Source organism: Athene noctua, chromosome 1 (genome assembly GCF_965140245.1).
Source record: "Athene noctua chromosome 1, bAthNoc1.hap1.1, whole genome shotgun sequence".
NCBI lineage: Eukaryota > Metazoa > Chordata > Aves > Strigiformes > Strigidae > Athene > Athene noctua.
The window spans coordinates 261,470,724-261,493,340 of NC_134037.1; the positions used below are offsets into that span (position 1 = coordinate 261,470,724).

Genomic DNA, 22,617 nt, shown 5'->3' on the forward strand with positions numbered 1-22,617 from the left:
CACCCAACCCAAGCCTTGCAGATGTGACAGGGGGTCTGAGAGACCTGCACCTTTGTGGGATGGCAGCTGGAGGCCAGACAGAACACTCACGGGGTCTAAAATGACACTAAACACCTATATTCAGACAAAGGAATGATATTCAAGTTAAGAGTGCCACTGGAGTCTGCAGAATGATTCAGCCCAGCTCTAAACTCCACCGATGTAACTGTGTTTCTGTTGACTATGGTGAGAGCACAGACTGCCAGCACATACTTTTAAACACAAGGGTTTTGGGTTTTTTTAAGTTGAAATGAATCTCACTTCACCCTTAGATTCAAAGATTAATTTCCTTAATCTTCTCAGACCTAAAACAGGACAACAGGACAAGACTCTTTGTGTCCCTTTAGAAAACAGGAAACATCAGGACCAAATCCTTAGGCCCAGTGATTTATTACAGAATGCCTTCTACTTGAGAATAAGAGAGAAGACTCAATTATTGCTACTCAAAAGATAATTACTTCCACATTAATGCTACAAGTACATCTAGATAAATAGAAATCGTAATAGGAAACCTTAAGATAAAAAAAGGATACAATAAATAACAGTAACTCTAGCCTATACTACTTGCTATTAATCCAAAGCTGTAAAAATTCTAGAATAGCAACTCAGGTAAAAAGAATATATGATTTCCCAAAGGATAGTGTCTTCCACCAATGTAAGTAATTGATTATAGTTCTTATTTTAGATGCAAGTATATATTCCTGTATATCTATCAGTGGAAAATATCTAATGAAACAAGACCTATGCTCCTCTCTTTGTTGAGAGCATGAGTCACGTACAATGATACCGAAGGTAGATTAACTCACATTATATGAATTTCATCTAGTCAAGAAATGGCAGTGTGACTATATAGTGAGATACACACATAAAATGATTCACAGCTGCTTATCAATACTCACCTGCATTTCATACTTCAGGGTCATGTGGAAGCACCAAGATCCCAATCCCACAGCTGAAAACAAATCAAAACTATGATTAACATAGAAGTCTAGAAGGGAAACTTTCAGGTACATTTTCTTAAATGCATGAACTTCACTGGAAAAAAAAATAAATTAGAACATCAGCATCCTATTTCAGGGACAAAACCCCAATTTTTCACAGCTACCTACTTTAATCACCAGTGATGTCCTTGAATTTGTTTTTTGGGGGGCGGGTGTCCTCTTCCTCTCCTCTCAATACTGTCTCCTATGAACTGCTGTAATCTCAGTGAGATGAGGAGCAGAGGGAACCCAGAATGAATACAACATTATCATTCTGTTCCTCTTTTTAAGTACATTAACTACATCCGTCTCAATCCTGTAACGCAAAGCATCATTCAACTGCTAGTACTCCTGAAAGCCTGTGATATTTCTGCTTATTGTCCAGTTTTAAAAGGTAAATTTTACAAGGAGCTTTCTGTCAGCTCTAGAAGCAGAAATGAATTGCTTCTACAATTCAGAACTAGAAATTCAGGGTAAACAAAATTCAACAGTATGGATACGTTCTGTGAAACAAGATCACCATTTCCAAGTCTTCTCCTTGGAAGCTCATCCTTCTACGTAATGATTTTTATTGATTTGAAATATTTTATTTTTAAACTCTGAATTTACTTCTGAAATTAATTTGAGACACTTACTTTGCCCACACACATTTTTTTCAGTCAGACAAGGACAATGTTTCTTGGAAGTTAGATTTCACTGTTTAGAGCAAAGCTGGTATTTAATGTATCACTCATTACTTTGAAGTGTTATCAGTTAAACACTCTCATTAAGCACCAGCTCATTTTTATTTTGCAAGAACTAGTACATTAATGCGATGTCTTGTCTTCCTTCAAGAAATTATGCTTAACGTCAGACTCTAGTTTCAGAGAAAGCAAAGAGATTTGAAGTCAAGCCTTGATCACTGGGTACTGCTGCTGTGCTTTGCAGCAAGAGCATAATGTTTCCTACATCATCTAGATTTCACTGATGGATAAACAGACCCCTCTCTAACAAACTGTGCATTTTGTAAAGGATTCCCAAGACAGCTGACAGACATATCTGGAGACAATTTCTTTAGACGCCATTAGACTAAAATTGTGATTATGTACATTCAATGAAATGAAATACCTAACTTTACTGAAACAGAAAACTAATACAGCTGCATTTAAAACCTTATTGCCGTATACTTTAATGTCATTAATTCTTTGGAAAAATTTAGCATGGCTGTCTACCAGAATATAAACAACCATATGCACTTCTGTGAGTTCCGATTAAATTGTTTTGCTTCTGAAAAACCTTTCCAAACAATAAGCAACAACTGTTTTTCACCTTCATTGAAATTTTAATGAGAAATTTTCATAGCCATTTTTCGATATATACAGAATAGATTACACCTACTGTTCACTCTGAAGAAAAAAACACATTAAAATCATCATTAAAACAGCACCATCTATTATCCTCGCTGTCACAGTGACTTCAGTATCTTCATGACACAAACTCTTTAAAATTTGTAACAAGTGTAATTTTTAAATATGGGTAAAATCATTGCATAAGAAATTCCAACCAATTTTAAATTAACAAAATATGTTGTTGTTGGGGTTTTTTGGGGGGTTTTTGTTAAAATTATTGGTGTCAATAAATCTTAAGAATCAGCTATTGAACTCCTCCCCTTCCTCCTGTGTAATTAGAAGCAGTTATTTCTACATTGTTTTTCCTTTCCAGTCTTTGAAAAAAATCAAGAATGCTGCAGATATTAGTGTTTCAGGTCATTAATCCCACAGCTACAATGCATTTCCAAAAATAATTAAAAAACCCTCTTGCTTCTGTGTAATGATCACACTTGAAGAATCTCTGATTATGAGATTTTACTATGTGCTGGAGAATGATGCTTTACCTATAATTTCATAGCAAGAAAATACTTACCTGAAACAAGAAAACTTGTTAAACAAATAAAAAATATCTACTGGAAATGACTGTAATATTGCTTGCTGCAGTCTTGACAGAGCTCACAAACATGGTCAAGTCTGTCTGGTACTTAAGTGCATTCAGTAGATAACTGCTGAAATTATATGACTAGATTATTCATCAGATGACACTCACTCTCAAGACTGCACAAACATTTGCTCAAACACTATTAATGGCAACTATGCACAATAGCAACTTTCTGAAGAGAGGGTTTAAGTGAAGACTAAAGAATGAAACAGAATTCTTTACATAATCCATTTATACCTGTTCATTGCAGAGGCATAGCTTAAAAAGGCATGTTTTACATTGCAGAGGGATAACTTAAAAACGTTTTACATCTAGATATGGAACGAGCTAATAACCAAGTTTCTCATTTGCTACCTTTGGCATATGTTATAGCTTAACACAGAATGGTGCAAAAAGCTTCATGAACCTCTTCAAAAAGAAGGATGGAAACTGCATTAAAAGATGATGAACTGAACTGTAGCAGCTGAAGCGTATGTCAATTCTGCTTCACTAACATCGCTGTATAACGGGTAAACTCCAGCAGATGGGAACAAACACCTAATACTGCACTCAGTGAGCCAAGAGCTGCGCTGGTCAGAGTTGCTGTCTCGTGGCCTAATGCTGGGTTAAAGCGTTCGGTGCTGGAAACATTGCAGGATAAAAAGAGGAAACACCTATCACGTGCCAAGAATTACAAGGAAATCTTTATTTCCTCTGTCATGCCCAGAGCACACTACCTTTTTGTCACACAAAGTCTAACTTGTAAATTTACAAGGGGCTTGACATGTATTTGTCTCCAGTAAATAGTGGTTTAATACTTAAACTCGGATGTCTTCAGATGTATCTTCTACCTGCGGTTCTGCAGGAATGCAGGTATCTTTAGGTACACTCCTCATTGCATAACTTCAGGATCAAAACATTCCTAGGGGATTTATTTACTTCACAAAAATCCTCACTGCAATAAGATGTTCTATCAGCTTTGTACTTCTCAAAATACGAGTGAACACAATCACTGCAATTATACCAGTTTTCAACAGAAGCAACTTTCCCATACAGCCATTGACAAACCGAGCAATAGATTTGCTCCTTATCTTGTAAGCGGGGGTTACAGTTTTTGTTTTAGGCTTTTGGTTGGGAAGTTTTAACACCATCTGAAGCAATACCATTTCTTCTCTAACTACTGTAACTCAGTTTTCATAGATACAAGTCACTCAGCATTTTTACATCAACGAACCTCTCAAGTTACAAGGGATATACATAAATTATGTATTAAGCACAGAATACACATTAAGTCTCAATATTATAGGATCAGAATAGCACTTAAAAAGACTGGAAATGCAAAGTCAGGTTAGCTGCTATATATAGAGTAACACAGTCTTTTTTGTCCTGCAGCAAACACAGTGTATGGTAACAGCTAGTTGATCAAATAGCTGTGTTAGTGATGACCTAAAAGCAACGCATCTGCAAACTTTATTTCATACACAGTTATTTCACTGTGCTCCAACACCATCAAAGTCTTCAGGGTAATATCCATGCTAGAAATAATCTCACATTATACAGGAGATCCAGCTCCATATAAACTCTCAGGATTTGAACCCCAGAGGGACAAATACTCCCTGTGCATCTTTCAATAGTTTTAGGAAGAATCAGAAGTATTCCATAATCAGTAATAATTCCTTTTGATACAAAACTATACATCAGCATTCAAAAGTCTTATAATAAGCCTAAAGCCTTTATAGAAAAAGCAGCTTATTAGGATTTCATAGATGTGGTTTGAATTTAAATTATACAGGCACTGTATGAAAAAACTCTCCAGATGCAAACACCTTTATTTAGGTATCTACACATGAACTAGGTGTCAGAGCTTCCACAAAAGACAATGGCATTATAATGAATAATTCAGCTAGCCAAATAAGGGGATATTTTACGATAAGCCAAATGATTCTTTACTGACTGCAGTGGGAAGCAGATCCCTCTGCACAGGTAGACACACAAGTTTAGGTGTTTGAATCTAGAGCTGAATTCCAGCTATAGCTTCTTACAGTGATAGACCTGAACCAAACAACAACACAACAGTAAACAGTCCAGGGATGAAACAAGATGAAAAAGGAGAATTAAATGAACAATTTTTATTTAATTATTATGTTCTGTAATGGTTTCCCTGTACAGCATAAGAGACAGGAGAGACCTTGTTGACTCCAAGGGTCCAGCTCTACAAGTAATCTCGAGCTTGGCTGGGACTGTTCCCAGACGTTGTAATGAACCGTCTGCACTAGTGAATTGTTGGAACAGTCTGCAGCATGAACCCGTCCTGCTCTAACCAGCCCTTTCCCCAAGCAGCTCCCAGGCACAGTCCAGCAGCCAGAAGAGCCCAGGGCCCGTGCCCAGCAGTGAATATCTATGTGGTCACCTTGTTTTGGAGGCTAAGACGAACAGACACGGGCTGTTCCACGCTACTTGGCTTCAGCACTCAGGAATGTTCCTGCGCATATTTGATTTACTAACGTCGACATGGCCTAAGCACCTCCTCTATGGCTGTTAGGTAAGAATAAGGGAATTAACTTTGACTGAAGGGCTTCTAACAACTGTTTTCATAGATACAGAGTTTTACTGGAAATGAAGTTTAGTAAGTTGTTTATGAAGTCCCATGGCTACGTCTAACTTAGAACTCTTTGCACCCTTTTCTTTCTCTGATTTGGCACAGCTTGAATGACTGAGCCCTGTTAAACAGTCCAGAGAAATAAAAAACTGAATAATCCTTCCAAATTTCAAGTAAAGCATCTAATAAAGTATATAACCCCATTGAGTGCTTTTTCTCATCTTCTTGGGTCCAAAAGATTTACACTCTCTTTTTTTTTTTTTAATTTTTTTAAAAATCAAGACCCATCTAGAATATGAATCATTGGGAATAAATTTCCCAGGATGAGTGAGGAAATGACATATGGCAGAACCTGCTACAATACCACAGCATCATAGGAGCCATCCAAAAACATCTGCTTATTCTTTGAGATAGCGAGAGTCTGACGATTTGTTCCATCTAATTCATGAGATGCAACATGTTAAGTAATTGCTTAAGATTATTCATCATAATTTATAGGTTGATTAAATAGTTCTCTAAAGCTTAAAAATTGTATCCGGTTCCTAGTGAGTTCATTGACAACGTGCCCTTTGAGCTGAAAGGCAGCAGAAATAAGGGCTGAGAACAGTGTGCTGTATCTCAAAGAACTTGCTGAAAAGTGCAGTCTCGGCACCAGAATGAACAAGAAATTTATTTGAACAGTTATTTAGAAATCCCCCTTCTTGTCCCGCCAACTTTGGATCTTAGCATGTATGTGAAATGAACAGTGCTTCCCTAGTTCAAAACGCATTTGGTTCAGAGCGGAAATAAATGTCAGCAAAAGAAATTGTGGGGTATAAAGTGAAGCACTGAACATGGCATGGTAAAACACAAAGGAACTGACAATCACCTAAATGTCTGGAAGCACCCAAAAGAAACAGCTGATTTGGACCAAAAACCATCTAGAAACAACACTGCCTATGTTCTCAAATGCTAAGAGATTTAATTTTAATGTCTACTTTGACAGCTGTCTTTTTAACATCTTGTAAAATCTCAGTAATGATTCAAAGTTGTTAAAACATAACTAAAATGCTCTCCCTTCCACCATCTTCATAGCAGAATTGGTAAATAATTTCTACCTTATCAAAACAAACCTTAGATACGACCAGGTAGTTAGAAGCTCTGCTATATGGTATTTAATGAAGTATGGTGCCCGAAGTGAAACCAGAAGTTTCTGTTAAATTTGCTATCCCTTTACAGATGAAATCTGTACTTGTTTGTTACAAATTAAGTAAGTAGAGTGAAATCTGTCAATAAATAAAATTACTGTAAGGGAAAGAATTCTCTCTGCTACTTTCTTCCAAAAAGAAATTTCAGTCCACTTACTCTATCTCCATTATGCTTCTCATGCAGTCACATGCACAGAAAGAATGCCAATGTTCCTGGCACGTTTCAACTATATTTAAAACTTTGTTTATCTTCTAATTTGCTGCATTTATTCTGTAGTAGAATAAATGTTAAGGCACTTGTGATTCCAAACCACCCTGTTCCTGTTTTTCACTGAGAAACTATAAAGCCTTCTATACTCCTTCACATCTTTCAATAAAACAGTCCAGCGTTATGAATACTGAAGCAGAAGCAAAACAGAAGAGAAAGGTTTTTGGGAGTGACCTTTAATGTTAGGTTCCAACATATGAGATAAAAATCAAGCCATGCAAGCATTTATCACTTCAGACAGGAGTCAAAGGCATCCCAGTCACAGATGAGCAGAGCCCAGCTGGAACTCAGGACCGCCCTCCAGCACTGCCCACAAACACCCAGGCTCAACTCCCCTTCACGAATATCAAGCACAGTCTCAAACTGAAGTCCGTGGTATTTATTGTGATCAAAGACAGTTTTGGGGTTTTTTTGATTAGACATTAAACAGTATACGAGAAATTCCCACTCAGGGCAGTCTTGGTGTGACAGCCTAACATTCTGGTCAGATAGTGGCATGCTTTGTCCATCATGAAGTGTCACTGACAAAGGTAACCACAAGTTATGGTCAATACTAAGTCTCAAACACCGAGTTTTACCTTTTTTTTAGTTTAGAAAAGAATGGCAGCATAGGATATTTTGATCCAAGAACATGCAAAGAGTCAACTTCAGCAAACGCTAACATATTGTTTCTTTCCTTTTTTAAAAGGGAACCCTGACCTTCAGGAATTCCTGCTGCCAAACTGAGACAAAAATGAAACTTAAAACCACAAAAAGCCTACAAATGGCTATTTGGGAAGTGTTCAGACAACATCCAAAGCTGTACCTTGTTGCTGCTTATCTTTCACACATACCAGCAAAGCTGACATAACTGAAAAACCACAAAGTTGTTCTTAATGTATATTACAGTTTAATTGGATTCAAGAATACCTTTAGCATATGGACATGTGGTTTTCAACAATGGTTGTCCAAATACTTAAGTTTGCCAATCTTAAAAGTAATATCTACAATAAAACAATCTCACACCCTGAGAAGACTGGGATAGATAGCCTCCAAAGAGAGAGGAGCTGTAGCAAACAGAAATCTTGTGAAACACAAATTCTGCAAAATCTACTTCAAGACCCAACTGCCAAAACTGAACCATCCTCAAGCATCATCTTTTCTCATAAGGAACACGACTTCTAGTTGCATAATTCAAGTTTTAAAGGAAGTTGGTTCTTTTTGGATTTTGCTGTTTCAGAAAAAAAAAAGACCACCCTTCAGTTCACCTATGTACAAATATCCCATTGTTCTTCCACCCTTGCAGAACGTCCAGATACAATGGCAGTTAGGTTGTGGGGTGATATATGCCAAAGACAAACTGAAAACAAATTCAAACTCATGAAAGAATGCTTTTCCAGTTCCTTCAAGATCTTGGACATTTCTTGTCACAAAAATATTAATATAGTGTGAAACTGTTTGAAAGTAGGACAATTAAGACATCTTCTGTAAATCATCACAAAAGCACACAGTAAGCTAAGATGCACTGAGCGGGACTTAAAGTCAGAAAAAGATCACATTAAAATCTCATAAAGTTATTCAGTGAATTCTAACTTCATGTCCCTCCAACAAATACCATTTTTTTGTAAATATTAACAAGTATAACAAATTGGGGTTTATGTTTCACACACATAGTATTTGGATTTAAGTACTTAGTTTATAAATATTTGGATATTCATTGCACATCTGACCTCTCTTTATAATGAAAGAGCAAATTAAGTTTTACACATACCTGCAAGACAAAAATATGCAGCTAAATACCGTTTTTCAAGGCCATCTTTATAGGTCTGAATCGCACCATAGATTGGAGGTAGAATGAAAATCAGGTTACTCACTGTGTTCCCTGTGGGACAGAAACAAAAAGCAGAGATTTAGGATTGGGTACTATGCACTTTAAATAAATAAAGCTCCATTCATGCATTAAAGACAGGTTCAATAGTTTTCATCCTGAAAGCTACACCCTTCTGGAAGTTGTCTTCTGCTTTTACACATAATACAAAGCTAAATGTTGGTACAACACAGTTAACTACTTGAAGTCTAAGAACATTTTAACTCTTCTGACTTTTTCACATATGTGGATAGTAATATAATACTAATTTAACTAAAAGGTTTGACTTAGATGGTGGTTACTTTCTTGGCAGTAGGCAGAAAACCAGGGTTACCTTGACCGCACAGCTCATGAATTAAAACATGATTCCTTAAGCAGATACAAGCCCCAAATAGTTCAAGCCTGATATTTTAATGTTTGTTTTTTCTTTTCTTAAACCTATTCTTGGAACTTTCTCCTCCACACTCCCTTCAGATACTTTGAGGTGACTCGTTCCCAAATGAAACCAGTTCGACCTTTGCTACTAGTGTGCTACTCACCGCACACACACAGACCAAGCCGGATGGGATGCTACATCACAGATCACAGCATAAAACCAAAGACTGTAAGAGGGCACGATAAGGAATAGCAAAAAGTCAGAAGCCACTACTGATTGGCATGAGAGGCAACTGTCAAAGCTTATCAAGAGCCTGAAATTCAGCAAGACATCACTGCTCTCCATCCCTCCTGCTGAAGCTGGGATGCAACTCAAAGAAATGACACATGTTGCAGAGATTGGAGAAAGTAAGAACAAGCCAAGAGCCCAGCTCTGATACCAGGGGCCATGACAACTCTTCCAGCACTGGAGAACATGGAGGAACCTTTTTTTTTTTTTTTTCATTAAGACTACTCTCCCAGTCTGATTTAGATGGTTTTTGTCAAACTGCCCTGGCCTATGCAAAAGTACAATGAAATATTGAGAAGTTTAAAGGGAAAGTACCATAAGGAAATGGTACATTTCTCAGCAGAAGGGATGCAGATTCAGCTTTTCAGCCTAACCACAAATCACAATTTTGAGCATAAAGATTATGTAATGGGAATAAAATGACATGCAATTTGGGAAAAAGAGCAAATCTATTAAAAAAAAGGCAGAATGTTGCTTACATAAATTAAACCACACACTTTCACACACCATCAGTTAGTTAAATATATATAAAATTGAAACTCCAATTTCCAAATATCTCAATGAAAAATACAATGTATGAGGCTATGGAGAGGCCAGAATCATTCTAGTTCTGGCTTTTTTATTCAGCAGAAAATCTCAGAAGAGTTTCACTTTCTAAAACAATGAACAAGAGTGAGCAGGACATGCTTGAATTAGGGGAGTGATTCAGACAATTTTTCAGGAGTTTTACTTCTCAGGATCCATCCCAAAGAAAAGTCAAAACTACCAAACTATGATCATACAACCCCAAAGTATGACAGCACCTCTGGGAACAGAAATCCATACTTTATAGGTTTACAGAAAATTCAAACCCTAATGGAAGAAAGGTTATTTCAGAACACATGAAGCAGAAGTGTTCCTAGTTATCTTTAAGAAGTTAGCTCTTCTAAATTCTCACAAAGTAGATTCCAACCTCAGTTTCAGACATTCTTCTCAACCAGATAAAAACTGCATCTCTTTTGAGACTTTCTTTAAATCACTTATTGATTTAACATCATCTGCACAACCATAAATTTCACCGAGTTATAACAAGCAAACCAGAGATGTGCCAGAGATCTTACTCCTCTAGTCAGCTCTGCAGTAAGTTCCTCCATGTAAAAGAAGCTCAGCTGAAATCAAAACAGCTCTGCGGAGACATACAAGTTTATACCGATATAAAAGGCCTTTTTCATGCTTAAATTCTTTGGGGAATCATTAACCTTTTACCGCATTCCCTCAGCATTGCAACGGGCAGTGATTCATTGGAGACCAGGTTTGGAAGAAATCCACTAAAACTCGGTATTGTGTGGTACACTGACCACGTCCTCCCACAAATCATGCAAAGATGTCATCCAGCCTCAAAAAGTATAGTAAAGGCCATGTAGTCTGGATAGTGAATCTGTTGCTTTCTAAAGCAGTTCTTAATGATGCCCAGTTTCAAGAAAGTTATTAGCCATTATATAAATATCGCTGTTCAAGGTCATGTCGTTATGAAACTGTCAAAAATCTGGCAAAAATCCAAATATGAAAATGCTGAACAAAAGAAAACCCATGATGTTTATCCGCAACTGGGAAGGCACGTGACTTCGGAAGAGAGTTGCAGTAGGATAAGAGACTTCAGATGGATGTAAGAATGTAGAAAACAGATTCTTCTGTAGGAAAGAGAAGGTTTCAACGCTTCCTGTAAAGCTATAATTATGTTAAATTATGGAAAATTTACGAGTGTTTAATCTAGGACCATCTTGCTGAGAGAGGAAATACCGTAGACCTAATCTAGCTGTAAATTCCTGCCACTCCTTTTCTGCACTTTTTGGCCCATATTATTCAGAACATTTATGGCATGAATTAAGCAAGCCTATTTGCAAAACATATTTATTGAAAGTTGTGCAGATTTTTTTAAAAAGGGAAATGGGGGTGGGGAAACAATGAAGTCCTCTGGTGTTCTGCTAGAAAAATTACTTCTTTCAAGAACAAAAACTACAAGGCCTCTTTCAAACCCAAGGTCCCTAGGAGTGTGTATTTCATAAAAGTCTAGCCAGTCTTCACAGGATTATCCTCACACAGAACATCTTATAAATTCATTAAAAGGGATTTTTACTAATTCCATCAAAAAACAGCAGTGGGATATGCACAGAGATTAGCAAACAATACCAAGAAAGAAGGAAAAGGTGACACAACTACAGACCCATAACTCTAAAGTTAATGAACTTTTTTCCTATTTTCAACTTCACTATGTATTTCCTTCTAAACTTGTTTCACTTCCTTTTTTGTTGAACTGTCAGGAAACCTAATATTTTCCTTTTTCACCAGATTTTCTTCTTTTTTTGAAAAAAAGAAAAAAAAATGCAGCAGATCTCCTTGGGACAAACCAGAGACTGGAGAATTTGCAACTAAGGCATGAGGTAGAAAGTATGCAAAATAATTAAAGAAGAGATTACTGGTTACGCCTGTAAGAAATACAGCATATCAGAAATTAGAGGAATGCACATGGATGGACCTGGATTTAACTCTGTGCACTATTCTTATATTTGAATACTGGATTCCTTGAATACTGGTCCACAGAATGATCTCATTTTTCCTTACTGACCAAAGACTGCTTTCTCAGCACTTTATCATCAGAAGGTCTGTCAACAGAAAGGCAACTAGATTATCAGAAGAATAAATGAATGAACTCACGGACTGAAATGACAGGAATGGGATTAAATATGATGGTCAAGAACATGCCTTTCAATGTGAATATGAATCCTTATTCTAAATGTAGGATTAATCCAGTTGAAGAGGAAGATGAGTGACTGACCATAAGCCACCATTGTAGGCACCAAATTACCTAAATTTATTTCCAGCAGAGGCAGGAAAAACAGTAATGTCTTCATGCAAGCCAACAGTAGAATACACTGTTCTCTAGTTATTGATACAAGAGAAGAGAAAGCTCATCAGGTGCAGAGAAGCATCACTCAGATGAGTGTGATGAACAGGAGCTTACAACATCAGAAGGGACGAAAACTGCTTAGCTCACTTAGCCTAACAGAACAACAGCTGGATGGAATAAAACTGCGCTCTGTAAATATACCATGGGTAAATGCCAAGAACGAAAGGGAGCGATGTGAACTAAAGGATAATACTGACCCTTAATAAAGGTGGGCTAGAATTAACAGGAAAGCTTCCTACTGAAGAGGAGATATTTACAAATGCTTCCCAACAGGAATGGGCAGCACGATGAACCCACCTGCTTTCAGGGTGAAGCTCAGTAAACTCAAGAACCAGATTACACGATGTGGTGGCCTACCACAGTAGTAAAACAGACTATGTCCACAAAGATTAAAAAGATACTAGATAAAGTTAAATTAATGTCTGATCATGATAAATGTAGACTGCGTGACTGACCTTACAAATTTTCATAGAAGTCTTTAAGCCTGTTTAAATGCAAACCATTGTTTCAAAATACTGTTTTATTCATTGAGAGAATGCCATATGGGTACCAGAACAAAATCAAATTTATGCAAAACATCATTTCAACAGGCCTCTGTCTACAGGAAGGACAGCTGTATGAGTGTTAAACCACATCTGCACCCTGTTCTACAACAGCAAAACCAACAAGTCTTTTTTTACGATGCATGTACATTCAGTCATCTTCAAGTCCTAAAAAAATATGCGTCTTATCATAAACGCACAAATATCTGTACAATGACTGACCACCTCAAAGACAAAAACTCAAAGAGGAAATATGGCAAACATGGGCACAATATACTGCATGCTGTTATACAGACAGCTTGGTACAGTTACAGAGTACACAAATTTGAAGGGCCTTACTTTCATGAAGTTTTCATTTCCCCAAGTACATAGTTGTTCGCTGCTAGTTGTTCGTTATTAGAGGGTTTACCAAATGTAAAGAAATTGTGAAGCAACACAAGTCAGGCACATTTGAAAGCATTGCCAGCTACCATTAGGTACCCTCTCTTTTAAAGAAAGATTTTTCTCTTGGAAGGATCTCTAGGAAGGATCTTCTAGATATGAAAGATGAACGTACATAGAGAATAACAGGAAAAAAAAAAGAAAAAAGACATAAAAAGAGTAGTCCTGTAGCCCAGCAGCACCAGATAAGGTGAAACAATGAAAGACAAAAACGTGTTTGGAAATTAGATTTGAACTGGAGTAGTACATGGCCTAACAGCTTAAAGACTGAAGAAGGATTAAAGTACTTCCTTATAAGAAAATTATTCAAACCTAATACAAGAGTCCTTGCTAAGATACAAGTACTTCATAGCTCACCTATCACAGCATTGTAAGTATCAACAGAGGAATTAATATGAAAAAAATCCAGCAAGCTTCCATATAGCATATGCTATATATTATCAGTTGATAATAACTAAGCTGGAACCCAGAGGAGGTTTGGATCGCTGACGTTTCAAAATACAGGCATTTCATGATTGTTCAGAAGACCCAACTACACAGAATCAGCTGGTTTGGCCACTAACTTCAATCTTGTGCTGTTTTCGCTTACAGCTTATCACCAGGAGGGCAGTATAGCAATTAGATTTTCACTTCCACCAGCCATTTTTTATATCTTCCACTTCAAAGTCTACAATAACTGCACTTCAGAATGTCAGGAAATGAAAACTCCTGTCTCCGTTTGATATTTCAGAAGAACCTCAAGGGGAGAAAACAGAGTCATCCCGATGGGAATTTTGCCAATATGTAATTACTAAACTCCTTACGAGCTAATGTGCATGAAGGATCAATATAAACTTCCTGTTACTCAGTAAAACACAACACAGTGTTTCTCCAGGCTGGAGCACAGGACCAACACTAACTTTAAAAATAAAAAATGGTGGCAGGCGGTGTTGAAAGTGTTTATTTTTAAGCAACAAGATCCATTTCTTACCTCCTGTAATTCTCCTTTCTAGATACCAAGCAAGCCTTGATTTTGTTTACCTGGACATTAACTGAAGTTGCAACTTCAGCAATTCAGCTACAATTGGTATCAGTCACCACATTTCTAATTAAAAAAAAAAAAAAATATGGGAAAGGTACCAAAGGAAACAAATAGTGAAGCAATTACTGAACTGTATAAGCTACATATGAAAGCTTCCTGAAGAACTATAAAAATGGGTACAGATAAATAACACTTCAAGCTAATGGGTTATTAGAGGGACTATTAGATCTCCCTAGGTATTTAAAATAAAATCAGAAATCTAAAGAGCAAGTTCATATAGACCATAGCAATGATAAAATTAAAAAGGTAGATAAAACACCGTAGAAAAATGTGATAAAGTGAATACATTACAAAAGAATGCTGCATTAATCTAGCTCTGTATAGATGCTGGCATACTATTATGAGAAAAACTAAGGGACAAATGAGAGAGAGGGGTCAGATATAGCAACAAGGAGTACTAAAAAGGAAAAGAAAGATCTTAAATTTAAAAAATAACAACAAACAAACAACAAAACCAAACAGCTATCTAAATCTTAGCAATCCAACATGCAATCCATGGGATTTCCCCCCCGCCCCCCCCAAATGGGGGAAGGACTGAAAAATAATATTTGTATTACTAAAGAAGAGTGTTCTGATCAGCAGTAACAGACTGAAAGAAGGAAAAGGGAAGTTTAGGTAGAACATCTAGAAGTCCAGTTTATTTGGCAGCAGCAACATCTCCCAAAAGAAGCCACAAATCGTGGACCAGTTTCAAAGAACAGACAACACGCTGCCAGATAGATGAAAAAAAAAAAAAAAAAATCCACCATGGGCAAAGAAAGGAAGCAAAGGAGGCAGGAAGAGAGCCTCCCCCTCAGTGCTAGCACCAACACTGATGCATACCACTAGTGTGAGCACACTGGGCTTCAGCCACACGCGTCTCAGCCCCGGCCGCAACAGAGCGCAGCTCCCAGTAAGGCAAAGTGCTGGGATAAGGCCAAAAAAACTAAAGGCAGCATTGCTGCTGCAGAGCTGGTGGCCAACTGGGAGGTTTTAGTGTTTAAAGTCAGCGTGCTGGGCAGTGCTTTTATATCTTATAGGCTGCTTCTCCCTTGCCAGGCCTTCGTTTTTCCAGGATATGGAAATGTACGCTGGTACCATTCTAAAAAGGTAAACCATTTCAGTGATTTACTGGATTGGGGAGGGATAATGAGGTAATTTTAGAAAAAAATAAATTAATTATTAACGACACAATTTTATTTTTATTCCCGGTGCTCATTTATGAGTGGTTCCAACATGCTATGTCAAGTCATACGTTCCGATTTATGGCCCTACAAGCTTTATATTCCAGCTGCACAATTCATTCCCTTGGCATTCATCATACTAGTTCAGCCAATATTTTTGTAGATGTTTTTACTCTGATTACAGTATTTCACGTTACATTTGTGTTCTTCAAAACAATCAAAAGGTAATTAGAATAAAGCGCTTGACACTCCTGACTAACAAAGTGCACACACAAGAAAGCTCAGTTCAAACCTGTAAAGTGTGGGTGTATTTTCTAATGCACAAGCCTCTCTTTGGTATGCACGTCTTAGAAAAAGCACTTATTAAACTGCTTCTGAATTGCCCTAGGTTACAATTAAGCTATCCTTTCTTTACCCTCACCTCTCTCTGCAAAGTGCTTTGCTACTGTGTAGTAAAGACACTAGAAAATTAGAACCTAACAGGGGATTGTACTAAGGCTGACCTTACTTCTTAAGTATATAATACTAAAAATAAATGAGAGAAAGCTATTACTACACAAGTCCAAATTTTAAAGATCCACATGTTTCTTCACAAAAAACTGATAGCCTTGTGATCCCAGAAATCCAACAACTGCATTCATAATGCAGACTTAAACTTAGATGGTGAAACATCCATTGCTGGACTAAGAAGTTTTTGCTCATCCCCCTCAAATCTAGAACCTTGTTACCTATTTAGTCTCCATTACTGCAGTGTCTGAGCAACCCCAGTCTTCTGTGTACTTATCCTCAACAACCCTGCAAGAGGAGTACAGGCTAGAAGATTGTGCCTGAGCCACAAAAAAACCTGCATAAAACTGAAGCCAGGACTTTCAAACACCAAACTTCCTCTAGACACTAGACCATCCTTACCTGACACAATAAAAATGAACAACTTCACCAAACACATCTCATATATAAAGCTTCAAAGTACATCAGAATAAGAACTCAGTACCTTCCAGAAGCAATGTTTCTGTTACCAGTACTTAAGGTTAGCTTAATGGAGTTGTACTCCTCCTCCTGGAATTCTTAAAGGCTAACAAAAATTAAGAAAAAATGTCTAAAGACCCAGAACTTGGATTGATGGGTTTTTTTGAGGAAGGATGACTGATTTTTTTTTTTTTTTTCTAGAGGGATCTGTCTTGAAGTCTTTCATGAGTGAAGTCTGATATCTGCATGAGATGCTGTTCCTCAGAAGAGGGTTAATAGGGCAGATTACAAAATGTGGAGGACCAACTATGCAGTTAATTATGAAAGCAATTGCAAGGAAAAATATTCTGAAGTGACAGGCCAGAATAAAGGTAGCTACATCAACAGCTAAATCAAACAGACATGTTCTTCACTTTTGCAGCCAGTTTTGCTAATTTTCTTACCATGGTTTTAACTCTGCCTATCACAAGTGCAGGGCATTCTGAAGCATTAATAAATGGTTGGGGGGTTTTGAAGGGACCATTACACAAAAAATAACAGTATTTAAGGATGTAACAAAAGTGTTAGAATCTATCCTTGGCCATTTCTTGTGATTGTAGGAAACAGCGTGGACAAATATGACAATACACAGCTCCTTTACAGAAATGTGTTCCTAATCCAAGATATTGACAATTAACTGGACTACAAGGAAAAAACTTGCTTTACAATTAGCTGATACACCATCCTGTCATATTTTAACGACGCTTTTCAAGAGTTTCGGAAGCCTCATGGAAAAGAAAGCATCAGTTCTTTGATAAATGTGCACCTAAGATGATAGCAAGCAGACTTATTACTTTGCAGTACACCTGGAAGGATTTTGCAAGTAAATTTCAAGTGAAAACAGTTGACATAGGCAGATCATTTGAAATACCAATCTAGAAAGCTCACTAAAAGCAAGTGCTTACAGCTGGAAAATGCAATCAAAGTCTAAAGAGATTAGGCTGAGATGATGTAAAGTTAGAATATTACATGCAATAAGCTTGTTGCTGAAGGGCAGATTTGCTTCTATTATTGCCTTTACTGGAAAACAAAATAAAACATATTTAAAATGTTATTTTAAAACAGGTTGATGATGTCAGACTGGAAGGAAACAACTAAGATGAGGAAGCTTACTTGTCAGCTACTGCTAAAACTAAGCAGTGACCACCAATACAACGTCAGAGTGATCATCCATTTAATTTTCATCATACTTAACTCCTTCCAACCTTTCTTCTTCTATATTCGTGTCAGCACCCTGGCCAACTCCTCGAAGCTTAAGGGTCTGTCCCAAGCAGAAAGCACAGCTTTTGGCAGCTGCCAGTTTTGAGTTACCAGGGTATACCCAGCACAGCATCTGCCAGTCCTCACCACAAATAAAGATATCAACTTGTGGCACAGTAAGCTGTGGGTATTACCTCAGAGCTCTGGTAGAGTCCTTCCAGGCACTGTGCCGTGAGATAGGAGAGCTGAGCATTAGGAGAACCTAGCATGCTCACTGGATGGCAGCTGGCAGAGAATAATGCACACTGGTGCTCTTTTCCAGATATTTGTAGCATTAGTTTGAGTAGCCTTTCTTCAAAATTCAAATCCTCTTGTTTTCCTCCCTTTCTTGCTATCAGTGTGGATTTCCCCTGGGTGTCCAGCACGATTGAAGTCTCTCCTACTAATGACTCATGACATTCTTTTGCATTTTGTCCTACTCGGATGGCAGGAAATTAAAAGTGAGATGTTATGTGACAAATGTAAAACAGAAAATATGGGACTAATGAAACTAGTCAGCAGCCACAATCTGATTCAGATACACGGCAACCATTCAAACACTGATTGGTGACATTCCTTCCCTTATCAGCAGTACTAATAGAAAATCCCATCTGTAACTATCTTTTTTTGGAGGACTGCTTTACAGGAAAAATCCTAAGGCTACCTGGAACACGTCATAAAAGAAAGGCACCTGATCTCAGAAGTGACTCAGACTCTTCATCTTCACTCCTAAATGCCCAACTTTATCTCTTTTATGTAGGCACTTCTTTTCTCTAAAGTCTTCATAACTTTTTCCAGTTAATATGACAACCTCCATCAAAAGCTTTCAGTAGTGCCCAATTAATTCACTAACCCAAGACTCAAAGTTTGTCACTCCTGGTCAAAAATTTCTAACTCCAACTCTATTCTTTAGTCACTATCCAACTGTCATTTCAAGATACTGTTCTTGCTTGAAAAAGGAAAATTAAAAAAAATGGTAGTTGCTGATCCACCCACAAACCTTGGCAAAAGCTTTTTATCTAGAGGGAAAATGAAGCTTCTTCTCCACAAAGACAGTAAGATCAAAGTCCAGATCTTATGTATCTCACAATCTAAACCAAATACAGGAAGAGATATACAAGACATTGAAGGTTCGAGCTTTAAACACTGTTTTTTTTGTTATATATGTAACTTAATATAGTATCTACACAGTAAAAGTTAATAAGGTGGGTGGCAAGCATTCAGGCAGAAGTTAGTTTTACTGAATAATGATATGAAACAGTTGAAAACCGTACACAAAATCAACCAAGTCCCCAGCACAAATGGTAGCCCAAAGATTGGCAGAGGAAACTTTCAGAGGACAAATTTGAGACAAGTGTGGAAAAAGTACCATAAAGCAGAAAAAAAAAGTTAATATAAAAACCATATTGAAATCAGCATGGAAGAGTTTAAAGGCAGGCGGGGGGGGGAGGGAATATCTTAAGAGCTTGGAAGGGAATGTGTTTAAGGAAAGGAAATGTCTTTAAAATCATTCTCTGCAGCCTACAGAACAGAGAAAGAAGGACAAGAAAAATGAAATTGTGATGGACTCAAGAGTTTTAACATTTGAGTACTGTGCTGAAGACTATATTCTGAAGGGCCTCACAGGAAGATAAAACTTGGGCCTCAAAAGATTTAGCAGCCAGCAAACCCCAAACCTCCAAGTGAAAAGCAACTGTGATATCACAGATCACAAAGCCATAGCAGTTTGTTTAAGTGAACGAAAACAACATCTGCTGTATGATTTCACTACCACGTTACACTTCTCTGCTGCTTCCCAAGGCATCTACACAATTCAATTGAGCTGATTCTTATTAGAGGCTGCACTCACCAGCTCAAAATAGGCTCGAGCCATACAAACTGGCAACACTCAACTGGTTTTCACTCTGTTACTTGTAAAGAAAGCCATGAACTTCCACACTGCTGCTGCTAGCTGGAGCTTCATGGAGATGGCATTAACCTGTACCCATTTGCAGAAGCTAGACCTGCAGATACAGGGCGCTAAGTGCATTGCTCATCTTCTTTCTGAATTTATTTTTTCAATTTAGTACCAGAAAGAAAAATGTTTTGCTTCTTCAGTTTTCCAGGCTGTTTACTCATGCACTGATCAGCATGTTGCATACAGTTAGTTCTCTCTGCTTATATGGGTCATTGCCACAATTGTGAATAGGACTTGAAAAAATAAGAAAAACCTGAAGGAAGACAAAAATGTAAAGGCATCAGTTTTCATTCATGAGCAAAATATCACCTGGAGCACCTCTTAGTTTATGTTTTTTTTTTTTTTTTTTTTCATTAAGTCTACAAGACTTAAAACCTAAAAAAAAAAATCTGTATCCTGTGGGGGGAACAAAGGGAATCTCTGTAGAAATACCCCTGCAGCTCAACCCCTGCTGCCATCTGGGCCCAGTGCTAGACCTGGCAGTCTCTGGCAGGAGGACAGCACTGGAAACTCCCTCCAAGAGCAATCAAGTCTATAATGAGAATTACACAAACATACCCTTTCTTACACAGCAAACTGTGAGTACTTGTAGAGGAAAAATACACCCATTGTACCTAGAAGAAATGTGCAGTTCCACTCTGTGACAATAAAACCGTTTCTCTGGGTCATTTTAGCTCTCTGTTATTGGTGACCCATTTGATTTCAGAGAAAGCCAGATCTGCAGACCATATTTCTCAAAGATATGTAAGTAATTTTTCAGGTATCCTTGAGTTTCCTCACTGTAAGGTAAAAACACCCATTAGAATCAATCACAGTAGCTGCTTTCCAGTTGGAAGGCAGGTCTCTGCCTGAACAAATGGTGCTGACCGGGGAAGATGAAGAAAACCTGATGAACAAATGACAGAAATACTCTGTCCCAAGATTGTCAGTGTCCAGACTATTTTTAATGGTCAACTATGCTACACAGCTCTATCGGACTTCTCTGATCTAATACTGCATCTGATTCCTAGATGATGGATCTTGTCCAAATGAAAATCCTTATCCAACTGGAATTAGCAATTACTAAAAATCCAGCCTACGGGGTAGTAGCATCTTGAGCTTCCGCTGCAAATAATGAGCTCATTAAAACACTGTATAAATCAGAGAGCTTCCAGGGTCATGTTTTATGACTATAAAGTTGAAATCCTACTAGTTGGAATTCATACAAAACATACTCTGGTGTCCTGTGCCATATACCCATGACTCACAGAAAAGCAGACGTGAAGGAAGAAACTGAGGGAGAGACACAGCCAGTATGAGTTATGTACACTGGCCTGGCTTCACTCACCTCATGCTGTTAGGTAGAGGCAGATGTTCAGCTCACCCCCAACACCACGTCTTTTTCTAATTTGGCTTGTCTGCTTTCCTGCCTAAAGACCACCAAGCCTTGCCTTCTCCTCAAAGCTAAAAGTCAAGTCTCAAACTAACATCCTGAACCTTCTCCAGCTGAACCAGCCCACACTCCTGTCCCCTTCTCCAGCTCCTCTGTTTGAGAGGAGAATCAGGACAACAATGGCTGGACTAGGCTGCAAGAGAAAATACTCTCTTGCTCACAAAGCTAGCTGGAGATCCTTTAAGAGACACACACTCTGCAACACATCATTGCAGGGTTACTCCAAGGACACTGGATTCGGAAAGCAAGTCCAAAGAAACCAAGGAATAATGCAAAACCAAATAAAATAAAAGCCCCAGGACACAGCTGGGAAACAGCTATGTTGCTGGACACTAATCTCAATTTTGAAATAAAGTTTGGAATTTCCCTCAGGAAAGCTGTGCAACGTGGAGGGCAGGTTGAGTCACCAGTTGCTGGAAAGGCAAAGAACTGGAGAGGAACCTTGTGAGGCTGGGGAGGGAGGGCACAAAGGGTGCATTGCCCTGCTGGGATTGACAGAGAGGGCTACTTCTGCCTCCCGAACCCCAGTTGTACTCAAGTAGGTATTCTGCCAGAGGTCACTGGACCTTACTGTAAGGGAAATAATGACCCTGCATATCCTGACTGCACTGATTGCTCAGAAAATGTCCGTTTTTCAGTCACTGATCACAGTGCATACGCAGCATATTTCTTCAAGGAAATTAATTTGTAAAAACAGATAGGAAAAACATATCCTGGTCAGACACTTCAGGTTTTTGAGTTAGCACAAAAACCTCAAGTATTTTACAGCTGTATTTTCAAGTGCACAAAAGGATCTGTACCTAAAACCTTAAATGTAAACAGTGCCCAGCAAAATCACTGAGAGTCTACCCAGAGTTTGCCTACTGGGAATATTCAGATCAATTAATAGTAAGAGATCGACAGTAAAGCAGTGCTGCTCTGGGTTTTTTTTGAGTTGTAACATTCTCTAGAAGCTTCTCTCCTCCTGACACCCTCCTTCCTTCTTTGTAGTACTTCCACAACCACAGAATAACCAAGAACCTTTAATTCATGCAGCAGCTCAGCTTCTCTGCTAATGACTGAAAAATGGCTGTAATTAATGAGGCTTGTGTAAAGAATCCCATGTCTAGAAAACTCAAAGCAATCAAAGGTAGACATCTTCTCCCTAATAACCACTCGTGAGTGGGATCCCTTCTAGCATTATAAATTTCATTTTTTGATACATATTTTGAAATAAAGGAACTCTGTGCATTTTCTTAACCTTTTAAGATCCATGAACATTTCTGTGTTCCTCTTCA

At 37.9% G+C, this 22,617-nt stretch overlaps 1 protein-coding gene across 2 annotated transcripts in view; it reads right to left on the reverse strand.

Moving 5' to 3' along the window:
* Positions 1-22,617, reverse strand: part of ACER3 (alkaline ceramidase 3) — a 52,002-nt gene that overhangs the window by 23,020 nt on the left and 6,365 nt on the right. Inside the window, exons 2-3 of one of the 2 annotated variants that reach the window (XM_074918594.1) lie at positions 8,774-8,884; positions 939-991 (exon numbers count right to left, since the gene is read on the reverse strand). In XM_074918594.1, the coding sequence (XP_074774695.1) occupies positions 939-991; positions 8,774-8,884 (164 nt within the window). The remainder of the gene's footprint in view (positions 1-938; positions 992-8,773; positions 8,885-22,617) is intronic. The other variant, XM_074918603.1, reaches the window with a different exon arrangement.